This window comes from Aptenodytes forsteri, unplaced genomic scaffold (genome assembly GCF_000699145.1).
Source record: "Aptenodytes forsteri isolate BGI_AS27 unplaced genomic scaffold, ASM69914v1 Scaffold41, whole genome shotgun sequence".
Classification (NCBI taxonomy): domain Eukaryota; kingdom Metazoa; phylum Chordata; class Aves; order Sphenisciformes; family Spheniscidae; genus Aptenodytes; species Aptenodytes forsteri.
The window spans coordinates 3,711,835-3,731,029 of record NW_008796211.1 but is presented as its reverse complement, the minus strand read 5'-3'; the positions used below and the strand labels follow the sequence as shown (position 1 = coordinate 3,731,029).

General features: G+C 39.3%; 1 protein-coding gene across 1 annotated transcript in view; it reads left to right on the top strand.

Moving 5' to 3' along the window:
- The window catches only part of MCTP1 (multiple C2 and transmembrane domain containing 1), a 177,847-nt gene that overhangs the window by 123,444 nt on the left and 35,208 nt on the right, over nt 1–19,195 (top strand). Inside the window, 2 exon segments of the mRNA XM_019474378.1 lie at nt 932–1,051; nt 16,718–16,771. Of these exon segments, the coding sequence (XP_019329923.1) occupies nt 932–1,051; nt 16,718–16,771 (174 nt within the window).

Below are 19,195 nucleotides of genomic sequence, written 5' to 3'. Positions count from 1 at the left end.
CTGGATGTGTCCCTGCCAGACAGCTACGGGCTCTGACAAATGCTTAGGACTCCAGGCTTCAAAAACAGTCAGCTCTGTACCGCTTGATGGGTCTGAGGGTAAAGTCCAGCCTGTGACGCTTGTCAGAGCTCCGCGGCAGAGCTGTGGTGTACCGAGCTGGCAGTGGAGATGGGTTTCCCCTGGGGTGCGACCCCCGTGTGGCCACCAGTGCTGGAGAGCAGCCCCAGTGATCGAGGCGCGCTTCTCTGGGAGACGTAACCCGGCCACGCTTCTGCCAGCCTCCAGCCGTGGAGCACTCGAGGTGTTCTGAGGAAACTCTTCGACAAATCCAGGTTTTCAAAGGGGTGGACTTAGGTGGCTTCTCAGCATGCCTTTTAATCCCATTTTCAAAGAGTCTGTGGTCAGTACTGTTTTATTATGCTTTCATTAGAATAGTTGTACGTTTTTACCTTTTAGTGTGATTTTTTGCTAGTTTTCTGTGAAAAAGATTTTCATCAGATTTAGTTGTGATGTTTGCTTCTTCTGCTTGTTTGTGTGACATTACTACAAAATGATTAAGTTCTTTCTCCTAAACAGCAAATTAATGTTTATCCATGGAAATAACTAATCTTTTCTTTCTTAGATTGTGATCTTATTTTCATGCTATTTTGCATTAATTTGTCCACATAAGCATTATTTTACGAGAGAACAATTAATATTCCTCTTACACTACATCAATTTTCCTTTTGCAAGAACTAAGGTACGAAGCAATGGGAAGTGTAGCAGTTGTTTCATGCAGGTAAGTGGCTAGTCAGCAAAGTGGTTAAACAACTTCTCTGCCTAAGGAGAGGTGGGTTTCTTTAGAATTGTTTTAATTTATTGGTCTTAACTGTGCACAAGAGTTTAATGTAATGCTGATCTGAATCACTTTTTTTCCTGCTCTGTCTTCTAGCTTTTTCTTTTTGTGGTCTGGAACTTTGAGCTCTACATGATACCACTGGCTTTGTTGTTGCTGCTGGCATGGAACTACTTCTTGATCGTATCAGGGAAAGATAACAGGCAACATGATACGGTAAGGCTTCTCTACTTCAAGCGCATACATGTCCTTTTCTTTTTTTAACTAGATAACATTTTGTAACTGAGTTTAAATATGACATCTTTTTGAAAATGTCTCAGTTCACAATCCTCGATGGACAATTTTCCCACCTGCAATTTAATTTTTCTCCAGCTGTCCAATAAATGTGTCTGGTTTTGTTGAAAATGTCGTGTAAAAATACAGTAGAACATGTACTCTCCTCAGAATCTGGTTTATGTGGGAGCAGAGATGAGAGGCTTATTGGTCAGAATAAGGCAAATTCTTTGAAAATGGTTTTGTGTGGCTAAGTCCTTATGTTGTATTTTTTATTTCACATATTGAAGTTAAAGGTTAAAATCATTCCAATTTGTTAACAGTTTCAGAATGCATCACATTTTATTGTATTTCACATTTTATCATTAATGTGTTACCATTCATTGAGCTTAATATAAGCCTTTTCTTATTTTCTTCTCCTCATCTAATGCCACCATTTAGTTAAATGCATGTAGTTGGGATATAAAGTAGCAAACGTTTACTAATAACTGACATTAATAATAAAAGCATGGTTCAGATTTTCAGAAGTACATATCAAAAGTTGAAGTTGTATTCTATGCTGTGCAAATTTTCTAGTATCCAGGCAGCTTAAGGATTTTGCATGTATTTTATTGCTGAGCGTTATGAATCTGATATTTGTATCAGTATTCATATCCCAAAAGCAGTGTGCTGTCTAGGACATTATGATCTGGATGGATAACTGGATGGGTGGAAAAAAACCAAAACGGGTTAGATAATTGGTCTCAGAGGATAGTGGTTAATGGAGGTTGGTATCGAGTGGAGTACCACAGTGCACAAGGACATGTCCTGTTTAACATCTCTATCAATGACCTGTAGGAGGTGACAGAGTGCACTCCCATCAATTTTTTTTATTATACCAGGGGTGTGGGACCAGTTGATACCCTGGATCTGCCAGTCAAAGAGACCTAGTTAGGCTGGAGGAATGAGCCAATAGGAACCTCATGAAATTCAAGAAGGAAAAATGTGAATTCTTGCTCTTGGGGAGGAGTAACCCATGATACAGGCTGGGGATTGATTGCCTGGGGATAAGCTCTGCTGAATTGGGCCTGGGCATCTTGGAAGACAGCAAGGTAAACATGAGCCAGCAGTGTGCCCCAGCAGGAAAGAGCCCAGTACCCTGGGCTGCATTAACAGGAGCACAGCCAGTAGATCGAGGGAAGCGATTATCCCCTCTGCTTAGCACTTGTTAGGCTGCATCTAGAATAGTGTCCAGTTTTGGGCACCCCAGTTCAAGAAGGACGTTGATTAACTTGAGCGAGTTCAGTAGAGGGCCACCAAGATGGTGAGGGGGATTGAGCACTTGCCCTGTAAGGAGAAGCTGAGGGAAGTTAGGCTCAAAAGAGCCTGGAGAAGAGAAGGCTTCAGGTGACCTGAACAGCAGCCCTCCACTACCTACAAGGAGGTTATCAAGAACATGGAGCTAGACTCTTCACAGTGATGTGTGGTGGAAGAGACAACAGGCATAATTTGAAGCAACAGAGGTTCAGACTGGAGAACGCTTTTTGCCATGAGGATTGTTAAGCACTGGAAGAGATTGCCCAGGGAAATTGTGCAGTTGCTGTTGGAAGTTTTCAGGACCTGACTGGATAAAGCCTTGAGCAACCTGATCTGACCTCATGGCTGACCCTGTTTTGGGCAGGAGATTGGAGGTCCCTTCCAGCCTGAATGATCCCATGACCCTAATGTCTAGCAACTGCAATTATTAGTCACCAGAGGAATTGATACAGCCCTGATCCTGGCACTGGTATTACCTGTCTACGTCACTAAGACTGTTACGCTTCCAAGGGTCATCTAAAATTAAGGGTGGAATGATAGAGGTATTCCCTAATCCCAAAGGTTGTTACATTTATGGAAAAAGCCTAAGATCAAGATTTAAAAGATGCATTACTTAATCACAGCCCTTAGTCTCCTGCTGCCTGAAATGCTTAAAGCTTCTCAACCTAAGATTTTATGAGTAACTGAAATCCCTTGTGAAAGGAGAGATTTCACTTGTGAGCTGCAATACACTTCATTTCTCTCTGAAATACCACCTGCCTGTGAAGATTAATTGGGTCATGTAACTTTTCTAACAAAATAACGAAGCTATTGATGGGCGCTCTGTTGAGGACACCAAATGCTGCTCTAAAAATGTTCCTCTTGCTGAGATTGCTTCAAACCAAGATATATAGTTTATATCAACCAGTCCTGTTCTTCCCAAATATTCGCTATCTGTGCCGTTAATTACTATTTTTTGTTTAGGTTTTATCACAAGTAAGTTGGGACCTCATTTTTAATGAAGTGAGCTTGGTTATCATCATGGTGAGCATCTGTCTTCTATGAAGTGATCTGCAGACTTATTAGATGCCTTTCTAATTAACTCACAAATCTTCAGTAATATCACAAGTCCTTAGCTCAGGTCATTAGCACAGTATCATTAGATTAGGAGTCATTTAAATATTTCTGTTTTCCTATGCAGAGTGTAAATATTAACTAAATTAATTAAGCAGTGTTTCCTAGTGGCTAGAGAATGCTTCAGGATTCACATGATCTGGCTTCTGTTCCCAGGTCTCCAGAGATTCCTTGTGTGCCTCAGTGAAATCATTGACTACTTATCTTAGGAATATCGTCCATCTTTAGAAGTTACTTTGAAATCCTCAAGCTAATGCTAAGACAAAAAGATAAATCGATTTGTTAACTTTTCTTACTCAATTAACACTAAACAAGCGTAGTTAAAAATTGTATGCACTTTATACTTGTGTAATGTCTGTGGAAAATACTTACATTTGGGACCTTCAAAAGTAGCTCAGAAGAGTTAGTTTCCATTGCAATATCCCTACAAGAAACCAGTTATCAATTGTCTCATCAATTCAGTCATTAGGGACTGCACTCTTCAGCAGGTCAATGAAATAGCGATCACTAAGTTTCTGTCTGGATATGGCAGATGGACCAGCCTTAACTCATCCTTGTTTGACTGTCTCTATAGACAAGGTATCATTTGCTCTGTCCTCTTGGGCATCACTTTCTTTGAAGTAGTTCGGAACTTCTTTTCTTGTGGAATAATTCACCTGCCAAATGGTCTGGGCTGCTCCGTCATGAGCCTGCACTGCCTCATTTGAGTACGAGTATGATTATTTTGCCATTTACTCTGACTCCTAATAAGTTATATGTGCAAGTCCTTTCTTGATTTAAAAGTGCAATGAGGCTGGGGCAATGGGGAGCCCCAAGTGTATTTACGATTAGGAGATAAGTCTATTGGAAAGTCTGACAGAGAGGTGAAGCAGCGTATTAGGCGTTATTGCTTTCATGGATTCAGCTGGACTCTCTTTATAGGATTGATCATCATTGTGGTTTTAGTCGAACACTGGCACAAAATTCAAAGAGAAGCATTGGATTCCCTATCTTTTATACATTTAGATCAAGATTAGTTGTGTTTCTGAAAGATAAGCTGTCATGAAATACAAACTCTTGCATTAAATGTTGGTGTAAGCGGATGTAGATAGATGTAGATTTGGTGACCGGTTCTCTAAATGAATCTGTGAGAATTCAGAACTGATCTAAAATGAATGAACTTCTGGCATTGAGTCATGTGGCAGGTGTAAAAAAATCACAGAATAAATATTTCCTTCCAATATTAAGCAGGGAAAAAAATGACTAAAATGGCATTCTTAATGCTTTCCTCTGAATTTTGCAGTATCATTTTTGCCTGAAGCTTACCTAGCTGCTTTCTCCAAGGATCTTTGCACTTCCTTATGATCGTACTCCTAAATACCTGACCTCACGAAATAATTTATTTTTAGCACAACTGCCATTCTCATCTTAAACCATCACCAGCTAAACACACAAGACTAGAACTGAGTGGATCTTACTGCTTTTATTTTTTTTCCCCTGCCTTTTTTCCAGCATCTTTTTCACATCCTCTGATGGAGAGGAGAGGTTATCAATCGCTGCCGCTTTTTCTGTCCCCGCTGCCCCTTGTCACCTGTGCTGGATCCATGCAGTGGGGAGCAGCACGGGAGTGCTGCCCCTACACACTGCCAGCCCTGTGCCTACAGCAGGTACGGGGTAGCGGGAGCATGGCACGGTGACAGACCGCTCGGGATGCTCGGGGAGAACAAGGGTAGAGTGAAAGAAAAGGACTGGCTTATTTCATAGCAGCCTTGACTCTCTGGGAACCCCATATCACATCTTACAATAGAAGGACAAACAGAAAAGTTCATTCCACACAGCTGTAATTGAAAGACTTATAGAAACATCCCAACGAACAGAAAGTATGCTGGGGTTTAAAGCTTCTTTTCAGTCTTTTTAAGAAACTACTTAATATTTTGATGTTTTCAAATGTGTTGTACAAAAAACCCCTCACCTTATAGCTTGGAGAAAACAGCAGCACTGCTGTCTGGGGTCTTTTTTTCACTTCTGTTTCTAAGCAAAAGTCACAGTTATTACAACTGCATGCAGTTAGTGGGAAAAAAATATCTTTTTTTTTTTTTTCCTGCTTTTCTACTTCAGGCTGTGTTCTGACTGACTGCTGGAGCTGCCTAACTTAAGGAATGGTCAGATAATCCCTCAAAGTGATTAAAAATTTTCGCACTCTCCAGCTGCTCTGGTCCCCTTCCCTGACATGAAACATTTGATTGTGTGGTGGGAATGCATCGTATCGCGAATAAAACTTGGTTTGCATAGTTATCAGGTTTTTTTTTTCCCCTGTGTACGTCATCCTGACTACCACAATTAGGACAAACTGTGACAGTCTCTCAGCTGTTGGGCAATAACGCTTAACTGCTGTAACAGGCACATTGGATCTCCTCTGGTGACACTTGCAAGTTCCTGTTCTTCCTTGACTAAATAGGTAGCAGACAGGAAGCCCAGGTGGTCTTCTCCTTGATACTGACATTGAGGGAGAAGGCCTGGAAGAGGAGTGGACAGATCTGGCAGGTGAACAACCAGTTGCGCGGCTGTTATTGACAACAGGAACTTGGTTTTTACAACCATGGGATCCTCCTTGAGGATTGAGGACTGCTAGGAAGAAGCAAGACCCGCCTTACCAAGTGGGGCAAAATCTTCTTTCCCAGAAGGCTGGCCAACCTGATGAGGAGAGCATTAAACTAGAAATTATTAGGGAGGGAGGTGATGATGATCCACAATCAAGTGAGGAAATGGTGGTCTGAGTTAGCAAGCAAAGGGTGCAGGGTGAAGTGGACACAGGAGACCTCAAAACCAACCAAACAGGGCAGAGGGGGCCCACCCCAGGCGTAGGCACGCAAATAAGGAAATGCTGCTCTGGAAGAAGCTCTCACACCCTTCCTGAGAACCCAGCATGCCAGGGGGTCTCTCCCTGAAGTGCCTGTACATTAGTGTGCACAACATAGGAGCCAGCAGGAGTTAAGAGGTCCACGTGCAGCTACATGCATGCATAATCATGGCAACGTGGTGGGATTGCTCTCAAGCATCATGCAATGGATGTATACTGGCTCTTTAGTCAGTACAGGCTGGGAAGGCAAGGAAGGAGAGTTGCACTTCAGCCCAGCAAAGGGAAGGTAGTGAAGGGATCAGAGCATCTGGCACACAAGGAGAGGCTGAGCAAGCTGGGACTGCTCTACCTGGAGAAGATGAGGCTCAGGGGGGATCTTGACAATGTGTATAAATACCTGAAGGGAGCCGAAGAAGAGAGAGACAGGTACTTCCCAGTGGTGCCCAGTGACAGGACAGTGTCAATGGGCACAAACCGAAATACGCAAAATTTCATGTGAACACAAGAAAGCACTTTTACTGTGAGTATGGTCACACCCAGGACCACGTTGCCCAGAGAGGATGTGGAGTCTCCATCCATGGAGATATTCAAGACCTTACTGGATGTGTTCCTGGGCAACCGGCTCAGAGGTGACCCTGCTTGAGTAGGGGTGTTGGACTTGATGATCTCTGCTTGAGTAGGGCGGTTGATCTCAAGATGTCCCTGCCAAACTCTGCCACTCTGTGACTCTCTGACTGAAGATACTAATCCTTCTCTCCTTTTGGTCTATTATTTGTTAGTTTTTTTCCCAAGCAATTTAAAATTTAATAGAAGAACAATGCACAAGCCTGGAGTTACCTATGAATGTTCTTCTGCTATATACACCCCTATGGAGAAGAGGTTTAATCACTTCAGTTCACATCCTGCATTTATAGTTAATACTTAGAGCCTTTAAGGAAATATTAAATAGCTAATTTCCTCTTGAAGTTTCAAGTTGCACATGTCATTGCATAGAAAATGATGGTGAGCAGCTGGGAGTTAATGTGCCATACACAAATTCTTATGAATCTGTATAATAGAGTATATACACATATTATTAATCTTGTAAGAGTGATATAAAATGGCACAATACATCTTTTAATTTCACTGGAGATTTTTTGCGAAATAGGCTTTGATGACTTATGTTTCTAGAGTATATGTTTCTATTAAAAGTTAGAGCTGGACACGTTTAGGATGAAGTTTTGAGAAGAGAAGAAAAATAGCTTTTGTTAAAGACAACCTTTCACTTTGAGATTTTAACCAGTTTCTGTGGGTACTTCTTATATAGTCTTCCAATCTGGTATGCGTACTCAGATTTTTTATTTGTCTTTATGTGTCTTCTGGAAATTACCACACAAAGAAAAACAAAAGGGGGAATGGGAAGAAGGATGCTTACAAATATGTCCAACTCATTGGATTCCTCCTTTCCTCAAGAAAGGATGGTAAGCTTGACAAGCTTAAGTTGGTTGTGCAACCCCAGCTCATTTGCAGCTAGAAGAGCTTTTCTGCTTAGAGTCCGAATCACTTTATTCTGGGGGCAAGGCAACAGTCCCTGTCAAAGAATTTGGTGAATTTGTTGCTGCTCCTGTTTGGGGCAGAGAGTGCCTCTTTGCTGTACATTCAATACAGAAATCAACCCCACCAGGAAAGTGCCTGACTCTAACCACCTGTTCTCCTGCAAATTGAAAACTGAGTTACCAAGCAAATAAACAAGGTAGTAACTTGGTTTTTCGGTGTTTCTTGACATTATGGGCTTAAAGTGTGGAAGCATGAGTCCATAAAGTTCTTAGTTTGAAAGGTTTCAAAGGGTTTAATCTGAGGACTAAATTCTTGCTATGGATTTATGGCAAAAATAAGCATCATTCTCCCTGTATTCTAGCTAGAGTGTCTGGAATATGTCATTTGCACAAGATGATACGAAGGCGTTGTCAGGTTGGCAATTACATCTTGACTTCGTTTTGACTGTACTTTCCTGAGAAGTTTTGCCCCCGGTCCCCCCCCCCCCCCCCCAGCCACAAAATCTCCGAAACACAGGGCTGGTGGGCGAATACAGAGTTAGGCATAGAACAGTATGTGTGTAAAACTAGTCGGATTTGTGACACCTCTAGAAGTAAGGAAAATAGGGTTGGTTTTATAGAATTTTTTTCAACATTGTGCAGAAACTATTTTACCTTGTATTTACTAACCATCAACTAATGTTCTCCTCTGCACCTTGAAATAGAAAGTGACTCTCATTGTGTTTCTACTTGAGCCAGATGGCGATCAGCACATCACTCTGAACGGTGCAGCAAAGTCCACGAGCTTTTCTTAAAACGTGCAGCCTGCCTTACTTTTGCCATATTAATCAGAATCGCAAACTTGCTCTCCATTTGTTATCATCAATAAAATACATTAGAGAGGCTTTTGCAAACAGGTCATCGTCTGTTTGTGCGTTCAGTCTGGGTGCTATCAGAGCACAAAGACCACCGGCAACACACCCCTGAATATTAAATAGTCTGCTGAGAACCATTGCTGTCTTCATGCGGCTGTTTGTTCTTTCTATACTATCCATATAGTCAGGGAGGAAAAATTCACTATAGTGCCCCACCACGGGACAGGGTTTTTTTTTTTAATAAATCAGAAAAGAAACATGAAAATGTCAGCTTAATCAAGCATTTAAATTTTATTAATCAAGTCTAATTTTTATGAGTGCAAATAATCGCTGAAGCTGGACAAATTTGCTCTAGATTGCATCAGAAACATAATTTTAATATTTAATGGCCTGCTGAATTTAAATGGAGAATTATCTTTATGAAACATGCTCTTCATAATTTGCCATTAAATGAGAAATGAACAAATCAACATAAATCTTACATAAAGGTTATTTAACTAAATGTTGGTACTATAAATATTTTAAATGCATTATGCACTAATTTAACAGTCACACACTACACTATATAAAGATATAAGTTGGGCAGAAAGCGTTTCGCTCCTGCAGCATAATAGAATGTAATACTGCAAGTGGCTATCTGGGCTGCAGTTAAAAGAGACTGTCCGCGCTGCAAGTATAATACATGCGTCAGAGGTTTACATACAGTATCGGAGTATGTAGTAACCCCTTGCTAAAACTTCATGCGGCTGTTCTCATCCCAGTAGCAGTTACAAAAACCAACTGCACTACAGAATTGGAATATTTTGGCTGATTTTGGTCACCTGAAGACAAAACACCAAAACCAAAACCCCACCCTAGATATCCCCAGCATTTAAAATCTTGGATTTTTTTTCTATCATAAGCCAATTGATTTTTTAATTTAAATTTTGCCACATTTTTTCAAATGTAGTCTTCCGATATTATGGGCATCTAAAATAAAATTGAAGTTCACTGCACATAGAGGCCTTTTTTCTATGAGACTGTTTTAATGATTTTTTTTGCATTTGCATCAAGATTTACATGGCAACAAGATTCACTTGACAGGTTGGAGTGGCTATTATAAATAATCAATATTATATAAACTAACACCAGTTTAGTTTCTAGTAAAAATTTCCATAGTTATGTGAGATTTTTATTCATCTTTGGTTTGGTTTTCTTTTGCTTTAGCACATTTTAATTCAGCCTAGACTTTAAGGACTTTGGGATTGCACTGCAGTTTTAATGTATTTACAAAAATGTATCAATACCTGGAAAAAAAATAAAAATTTAACTGAAATTACAGCAATATGTGTATTACATACATTGTCACCTAAAACACATAACACAGCTTTTTTCTACCAAAAAGCTTGTTAACTCCAAATTTGAGTGTAATAGACTGTGTCACACCCACAAGCGTAAAATTATTTGGATAAATGCTGTTTTATAGGAGGAGCGTAGCTGGTCCTACTAGAATCTGAAAACTATTTGAAGAGAAGTAATAATAACAGTGAAAACCAATATTGAGCCATTGTGTTGTTAATAAGACAGTTTATCGTGAGGTTTTGCCCGAGAATTCTAGCTCACAAAATTTTGTGAAGGTGTTAATTTTAATAGTCCTGCACAGTAAACTTGCCATTGATATTTAGCCAAGCAAAGAATTTTTTTTTTTGTTCTGCTGAACTAAAAATGAAGCATTCTAGGAGACATCTGACATTTCAAGTGTACAGTACATGTTGAAGCCTTTAGATGGAGACATACTTCAAATAAACACCTAATATTCAGTTCACAGTGCATTGTGTAAATAGAAGAAAGAGCTAAAATAAATGAGAACCAAATATTGAAAGAAATACAGAGAAAAAGGCCTGCTACTTGTGCCATTTTTATGTTAAAAATTACTTAGTCTTAACTACATTGGCAACTGAATATTGAGGGCATATAAAGCTGACAACAGGAAAAAGGTTACATGTTCTTGTGTAATAAACTGTATTTACTGCCCACGCACGTTGCCAAGAAATTTATTACACTGCAAATAAAAATTCTGTTGTTGACATTACAGAACTACATGTAATCAGTAGCATGCATCAAAAGGCATCTGATAGCCATATTAAAGTCTCATTTCCTATTAAGAATCAGACTAAATTACAACATGAGCACTTCCCAGAATAAGCTAACAAAATGCATTCTGTAAGAAGAAATAATTGTATTTGAGTGTCTCTGTAAAAATCAGGAAGTATTTTAGCAGTAAAGTACTAATGCTTTTCTTTTTAGTCTGCTGTCTTCTGTACTGCAATATATTCAACCTTACTGGCAAGCTTATCACACTAATTATTATTACATCTAGTGGTTCAGTTATCTTGATGATTACTGCAGATGAAATACCCCAAGGTCAAAACATTAATAGTATAAATCAGGATCAGTTGTATTCCAGATATACTACGCTATTAAATCAGAATCTGTTAATTTGATTTTTATTTTCCTTATAAACGTGGCATTAAAAAAGGTGGACATTTTAATTAAGCTGTATCTCCTGTAAAGTTTCTCCTCGACAATTCCATGAAAGAAGCAGACGTCATGTTGTGAAAATGAGCACAAAACTGCTGCTATAGCGGGCTTATTGACAATGGACGTCTTCGCTTCAACTTGAAGTACTTGGAAATGACCTGAGGGAGCCCAGGTGGTTTTATGCATCCTTCTTAATCCATACACACTGCACAATTTTGTATTACATTTACACATAAACACTGAATTGAGTGACTCACAAACATACGGTAGAGTTTATCTTAGGACAGTACGAATTAACATGAAATCCAAACAGTGCTGAGCAGTACAATTCTGATCACATTCATTGCACATCTAAAATGTGTTTAATTCGGAACCAAATCTCATTCTCTCTTTTATTTTGTCTTATGAATACCTTTATGTGAAAATACAAATGTCTGCAGATATTTTGACACCGTGACATGTGATACAGCGTAAAAAGTGTTTTCTTTTGTTTTTCATTTGAAACCCCCTATGTTTGAAGAACTACATCAAGTAAGATATAAGCAAATCTAGAGAAGTGCTAATGGCAGGCGGGGGGCGTTGCTTCACATTAAAGAAGAATATTAAGGTAACAGTCATCAGGGTTATCTGCAATCTAGTAGTGCCTCTCCTTTTATTTTTTCTGTATTTTGCGTATTAGTGCAGAGCAGATATCTGGTATTTTTAACAGGTAAAGACGTCAAAGTATCTTCTGTGCAGGTGTTTCTGTTGGATCAGCCAAAGAAATTAGAACAGAAGACAATTCATGGAGTGACTTGCAGTTTGCACATTTTGTATGAGAAACGGCAGGCTGATGCCAAGAGAGAAGGACCTTTCATTAAAAGTGGTGTTAAGTTTCAATGTGTCATTTTTCCACAGAGTCTTTAGATCCAGGAGGTATTTTAAAGTTCTCTCGTGGGATTTTGATTCAACCTGCTTGTAAATAACTAGAATCCAACCATACTTTGCAGGGGTTGAGGTTAGAAGTCAAGATGAATTCGTTTCTCAGAAATCCTATCCTGTTTGTTAGTCAATAGATCATCTTTAGAATAAACGCAAGTCGTGTTTAATTGTCAGCTTCCTCAGAAGACTGCGTTCTAGCCCACAAACACTGGGGTTTTCTTCAGCATGCAAACGAGGCGGTTTTGCTTCTTCTGGTGACCCGGTGTAACGTAGCTGCGCACCGCTGCTGCTGCGACAGAACAGACGCTCCTCCCATCTCCTTCGGGTTGTGAATCGTACGGTATTTATGGACGGAGTTCCTCAAAGGGGGTGGGAATGGATCAGGAACAATGGCAGTACGTAGGAATTACACTGCATGCTCCTTATGATTGATAAGCTTTTAATAGGGCTATTTTGCACAGGAAGGATCTTACTTTGCAACATTTAAACATAATCTGCTTACTCTTTGGCTGTGAAGTAGCTGACATGCCGTATTTGAGGCCGTGTGTTTTTTAAAATGTCATCTGTATTAGTATTACATTCAAGGGACAGTACCAAGAAACAGGTTCTTTCAAGACCTTCTACCAGTATGCGGCATATAAGTCTGTGACAAGTGACATTACAGAAGGTCATGTCACTTTTAACTGCTTGCATTAGATCTTTCTGATTTCCCCAGTGCCCTTCCTTTGTTTGATTAATACTACTTGATTTCAAGCAAGGTATCGGAAGGCATAATTTAGAGAGAGTATTCTAGGGGCAATCTAAGATTTTTGCCATAGAACTTTTAATAAAATAACTCTAATGTTTCATTTTATCTTCATATGCTTTTTCCTGTCCTCCCTCTCTCTCTACCTCCTTCCCTGTCTCCTCCCTCCCCACATCGTACCTCCCCCAGGTACAATGCTTGACATAGAGATCCGAATAACTACTGTGTTCCTTCAAACCAAAGCAGCACATGTGCACTTTATTTGAATAGCAATGAGGCAGAATCAAGGGAGAAAAAACTCCATTGTGCATTTTTTCCCTATAGTATTCTTACGACAATGTTAAACTGAAATCTGTTGCTCAGATTCACTGTACCTCTCTTGAACAGCCTTGCTTTGTTCTGCAGAAATAGATTGTACTTCAGTATACAGCTTTTGCAAGGCTTCAGCATACCTGTTCTTCATATATCATAAGATTATGAAGAATCTACTTTCCTTGTTTTAATTTGTGTCAAACTTCTGAAAGCACTTGTGGTTTAATAAATTGTATTATTGTGTCCGTATTGTCTGAATGTTCATGTTTGTTTTTTTTCTTTTAACGCTTCCTTTTGAATTCCAAGACAAGTGAAAGCATGGGCTAAGTTTCATATACTTTAAAGAATCATTTATGCACCTTGGCCGTAGGAACACTTTTACTACATTTTATTTTGCTACAATAGTTTAATTCTGTTTTCCTTTCCAGACAATTCAATACTCTAAAGCTCAATGATGTAATTGATGATATGACTAACCTAGAACAAGAGCCTAGACTGGCAGTGGCTTTTGAATTAAAAAATGGAATGGAGGAGCTGGAAATCTGGGCTCAGTCCTGGGCTTCAAGTGATTTCGAAGGACTTTTTATGTCCTTTGAACAAGTTAACATTTTGCCACTCTATAGAAGCTTGTAAAGTAGTTTGAGATCTTTAGATGGGGAAGAAAAAAAAATGTGAGTTTGAAATATTATTATCTGGATAATTTAGAATGGGTATTGTCATGCAAGTGATTTCAGTGAGGTGCCATCTTTTGCAACAATTTTAGAGGTTTCCAATTCAACTAATTGTCTCCATGCTAACTTTAGCGCTAATGTGAGATAGGCATTCTGCTGTTCAATCCTGTCAAGACAAGGAATTTCTGGATGTACATAAAAGAGATCTTTAAGTGTCTGGGGAATATTAATGTTGAAAAGTAAGAGACCTAGTGAGTTTAGTCAGCTCCAGGCGTAGGCAGTATCTGAGTCAACAGATTCAGGTTTATACCTTGGGCTTTAGTCACCTAATGATGTAATTACAGACTTTTTTGTGTGTGGCAAAACTGATTTAAGAGGGTTTCCATCTCACTGCAGCTCTTAACAGCTTGTTGTCATCCTCTCTTCTCAGTTCACCATTTCGTCGGTAGAGCTGATGCCAGCATTTCTGGAGCTGCTCTGTAAACTGGGTCACTGCAACCATCCGCATTAAAAGTTTTAGGGTGGGGGGTTTTTTTAAGAACTCGATCAGTCCAGTGATGCAGTTTGCAGCTCTGCTCCCCAAAGACTTGGAACATGACAGTGAGCTACCAGGGGAGGAGGGGAAGAAGGAGGTGATGCAGGTGCACGGGAAACTGAAGATGCCTTTGCTTCCACAGAGAGGTCCATGAAGATAGGACCTCTCAGACAGCTCCAAATGGGATGTGTAAAGTGGCATACTGAGCTAAGCAGGAGCTGACAAGCATTTTGACAACATGCTCTCAACATTTCCCTCTCTCAGTGCTGAGAGGTTTGACCATCCCAAACTCTCTGGGCACTGTCTCCGATCCCCTTTTCTTAAGAAGTGGAGCAGAGATGGCCTAAATGGGAAACAGAGGAGAAACTGGTGAGGGAGGCTTCTTCTTCTTCATGGATAGTGGCTAGAGCCCAGCCTTGATTCCTTCTTCAGCCTGAGGGGATTCACAAATACATCTGCCTGGCTGGCATCAGGTCAGAGGCTGCAGAAGATTCGGTCAGTCAGGCTCCTCCTGATAAAATTGTTCTTCTGGGCAGGCAAGAATTCAAGAGCAATTGTTCCTCAGTTGCTTGGGTCATGCTTCTTCCTTGGGCTTTTGGACGTGCTCACTCTTTACTGTTTTGTTGTGGTTTTAGTCTTTCTTTTGATTCTAAGCTGCAGGACAGAGTAGCCAGAAGACAGAATTGGAGGCCCAATTTCCCCTCCAAAGGCCCAGGCTCGTTGTTAGAGGTGTTTTGGGACTGGGTTCAAACAAGGATGAACAGCTGAAATTGGAAGTGTTTTGAACTGTGCAGTTGACTTGCATCTATGCAGAGTGCTCTGTGCATATTAAATCGATCTATGTGTTGTTGACATTTTGCATGGGCCCATGTAACACGATTAACTGGGATTTTCTTGATGGTTGAGCTAACTCAGAGAAAGGCAGCTGATACACACACTTTTCTTTTTTAAGTTCTTCTCTTTCCTGAATTTGGCTCTTGGATAGTGTTTAGTTAGTTCTTGGACATGGATTTGGACTTGAGAATGTCCTTGCAGCTGTGTTTGCGGGGGTGATTATGAAGTTATAATTTTAATATGTTGTCTTAAAAGACAAGTAAACTAAAACTGTTCGTAGCTTCTCCTATATAACAAAGTAAACTACCGTTTTCATTGGTGGCAAGTCTGTAAAATAGACCTAAGTATTAATGTTTCATACCAATGAGTTTTTCCTTCCCTTGTCCTTTTTATGCGTATTTTATAATACATAGTATACACTTTTTGCACCCGTAATATGACACTGAGCTAGGTGGATCTTTGCTGACCTTCATTATGGATGTTCTTACATCCTAATAAGTATTTACATATAAATAATGATGTAAAGAGCCACATTATTTTCGGTTATAGGGAGGTGCAACTTTATTTCAACTCCACCAACAGAGAATCTTTCCCGTAGGGTAGGCTGAATACTTGATCACAGCGTTATGATAGAGGGATTTGTGAGTTTTAAGTCTGAATCTGCCACTGACCATCTTCAGAAAGTCATTTAATCTCTCTGTAAACTAGATGTAATAGTGGTTTACTTCATGCTCATGCTGTGATTGATAATTATTAATATTTGGGGAATGAATTGAATGTCTGTGCATATTTCATAGTGTTAGACTGAAAAGACTGTTTAAATGGAAAAATACATAGATGCAGACATGTGACAACTGCAGCTAGCAACGAATGCGTAGAAAGTTAGATGCACAGATTGTATAAAATCACTATTAAGAAACGTAATGCTGATAGAGCATATGGTATATATCATTGTTGTAGATCGTAAGCAGGTAAGCTAGTATGAATTTATTCCCAGCTTTGTATTCTTCAAAAATCTCTTGGTGAATGCTGTAAATTCTATTAAAAATGTTGCACGTTTCTGTAGGTAACAGTAAATTTAAAGCAAGCATTTGTGTGTGCTGCATAGGCACCAGTGGAGCTATAAAAGGATTCCTTTAGTTAAAACAATCGTACATTGAATTTTGAACTACCTTTTAAATACTTAAATTGTCAAGCAAGCATTTTGTACAGGGAGTGTTTTCAGTATATAATTCCCTAATATAGATCAATTAAAGCTATAACACTTTCCTAAATTTGAATCTCTCGATCAAGTGTTTTTAACTTGTTGTACATTTTCCTTCTGTGCATTTATTTCAAATGTTAATAAAGTTTTCATCTACAAAAGGTTTAGAATTGACAGAACAAAACTCTTCCTTTTTAAATCATGACAACTACTACTGTTTCTGTCTGCAGGTAGTGGAGGACATGCTAGAGGACGAGGAAGAAGAGGATGACAGAGATGACAAGGTAATTATCTTTCCTAGCACTTGGGTATCTGGGGATGGGAGAATTTAGACATGACACTGTTTTTACAGACAGTTAAAAAAGGAGTTGAAGTGTTTTAGTCCAGAAAATTGGACAGAGCTGTTTATCACCCTAACAATGCTACAGTGTGTTGCAGGAAGGGATAGAGGACTATAAATCCTGCTTTTTTTTTTTTTTCTTGGTCCAGAGCTGGGTCAAATATTTTTTCTGCCAGGAACAAAAATAATTCAGCCTGTCTGGAACTTGATAGCTCTTGTGAAGATAACTGCAGTGACAACTGTTTTTGAAGGACAAAAATTTGTCCTGTCTTGAGTATTACAAATAGCGCTGCACTTTAGGGGAAAAATGGTGTAGAAATAGCAACTCCATACTGGTTAAAGATGGGATATTGACATCTATAATTTTCGAAGAATTACTTGGTAAAAGAATGGCTGGAATGTTTTGCACTCTGTATGACATTTAAATAATCACAATTCTCATAGACGTCCACTTGATTTGAAGTTGGCATTGTCGCCCAGCAAGCCGGGAAACTGTTGCAGATCAGTCAGCTATTTGAGCAAACGTGGTTCAGTTTGGAGGCTGCTGGTTGGGTTGAGGATTGCAACCACAGTAAATAACAGCTCATTTCCACATCTTATTGAGCCAAGCTATGGGACTGCTTGGATTGGTTGTCCCCCAGGGAGAGGGAAAAACCAGAGAAAAGAAATTAGAATGACCTTGCACCACTGAAGCAATGGCTAGCGCTGGCAGGACAGCTTTCTGGTGAGACGACTGCAGTGAAGACAGCCCCGTTGTTGCTGGTATTTTCATACCAGGAAGGTGATATTTGTGGAAGAAGAGAAAAGGGGAAAAACAGATGCTTTTACAAGAACTCTGAATTAAAATACAGACGATTTTGACCTTCACAGACGTTCCGCCACTTCTGTTGTAGTAAAGCAATGAATTTTTTTTTCGAGAGGAGAAAAACAGTGTATCTTAATTTATGCCCTTGACCTTTGTTTCTAGTTGAGATGTACAGTTATATACCGCTGTAAGAATTCATATGCTGGCAGCAGCATTTGAAATGTCAGAAAATTCACCGTGATTAGTTAATCTCCTGAATGATTATTTTTCTGTTAGCTAACACCTAAGATCTGAGAGATGATAAAAAAAAGAGTATTTTCCTCATTCCACTGCCAGCTCAAACATTTTACAATTGACAGAAAGTTATTATGTGAAATTCTTCTATACATCACTTAAATCGTTAGCTACATCATTTCAGAATTGGCAAACACTGTAGTAACAAAACCTTCTTTTACAAAACACGTATGTGATGGTTTTTAACACTAAATGATATGAGCATACACTTCTGGCAATAAAATATATGATTTATTGCAAAGGTCAGTCATGTAGCTGTGGAGAGCTTGTATTTTAACTCAACATGCTGGCTTTGAATCATCATTTCTCTTCTGATAAACACTGATCTGCCACCCATTTAAAGCCATTTTCTCCCGTTTCTTCCTCCTTTATTATTATAGCTGGTGCAAAAGTATCATCCCAGTAGTGTGTATATTCCTGGATATTTTAATAACTGTGATTAGTTCACAAAGAATAGTGCTTGACTGCTTGTAGTTTAAGCCAGCCTATGTAGTTACCGCTTAGTGGGTTTGGAAATTGCTAAACAAACTCCTTTAAAAGGGAAGATGAGGGCAGGGGTCAGTCCCCCCACCCCCCAATTCTCTGGCGATTAACAGATGCCAGACAAAACGTACACCATTAGAAATATCACGCTAGGTTTCAATGTTGTGATCTAATATTCAGCTTTCTCAAATTGGCACCAGAGTTCAAACATTTTTCTAGATCTAGTTACCAAGGTTGAATAAAAGTGAGTACTGACATTACTGAGTGCATTCGGTGAGCCCTTTTATTGACTATTTAAGAGCCGTGTTTCTATACAGAAGGTGTTTAGGTCAATTTTTATAAATTCAAACCTGTCTTTATTATTGCAGACATCTTGAGTTCTCGTGATTGAATATGCTGTTTGAATGGAAAACAAAATTACACTTCTTAAAATAATCATGTATGGACTACCACGTATATTCAGTACTCTTCGCAATGGGCATTATTTTGCACTGGGCTAAACTGTAAAACGTAAGCGCATAGTTAGGACTGAGTTGTTTGTCGTTAGAAGCTGGTAGGGTGTTTTTTCCTTTCTGGTGCACTAGACATACTCTGTTAGCTACTGGTGTTCCTCTTACATCTTTTTGTCAAAAAGGAAGGATGCAGTTTTGTATTATTTTAATTCATATATGTATTTTCGTAAAGCTATGTGCAAAATGAAGTTTTCTGAGAAAACAAATGCACATTTTGTAACACCAGCTGGTAGTGGCCTCTGGCTTTTATTATCTCTCTGTTTTTTCATACGGT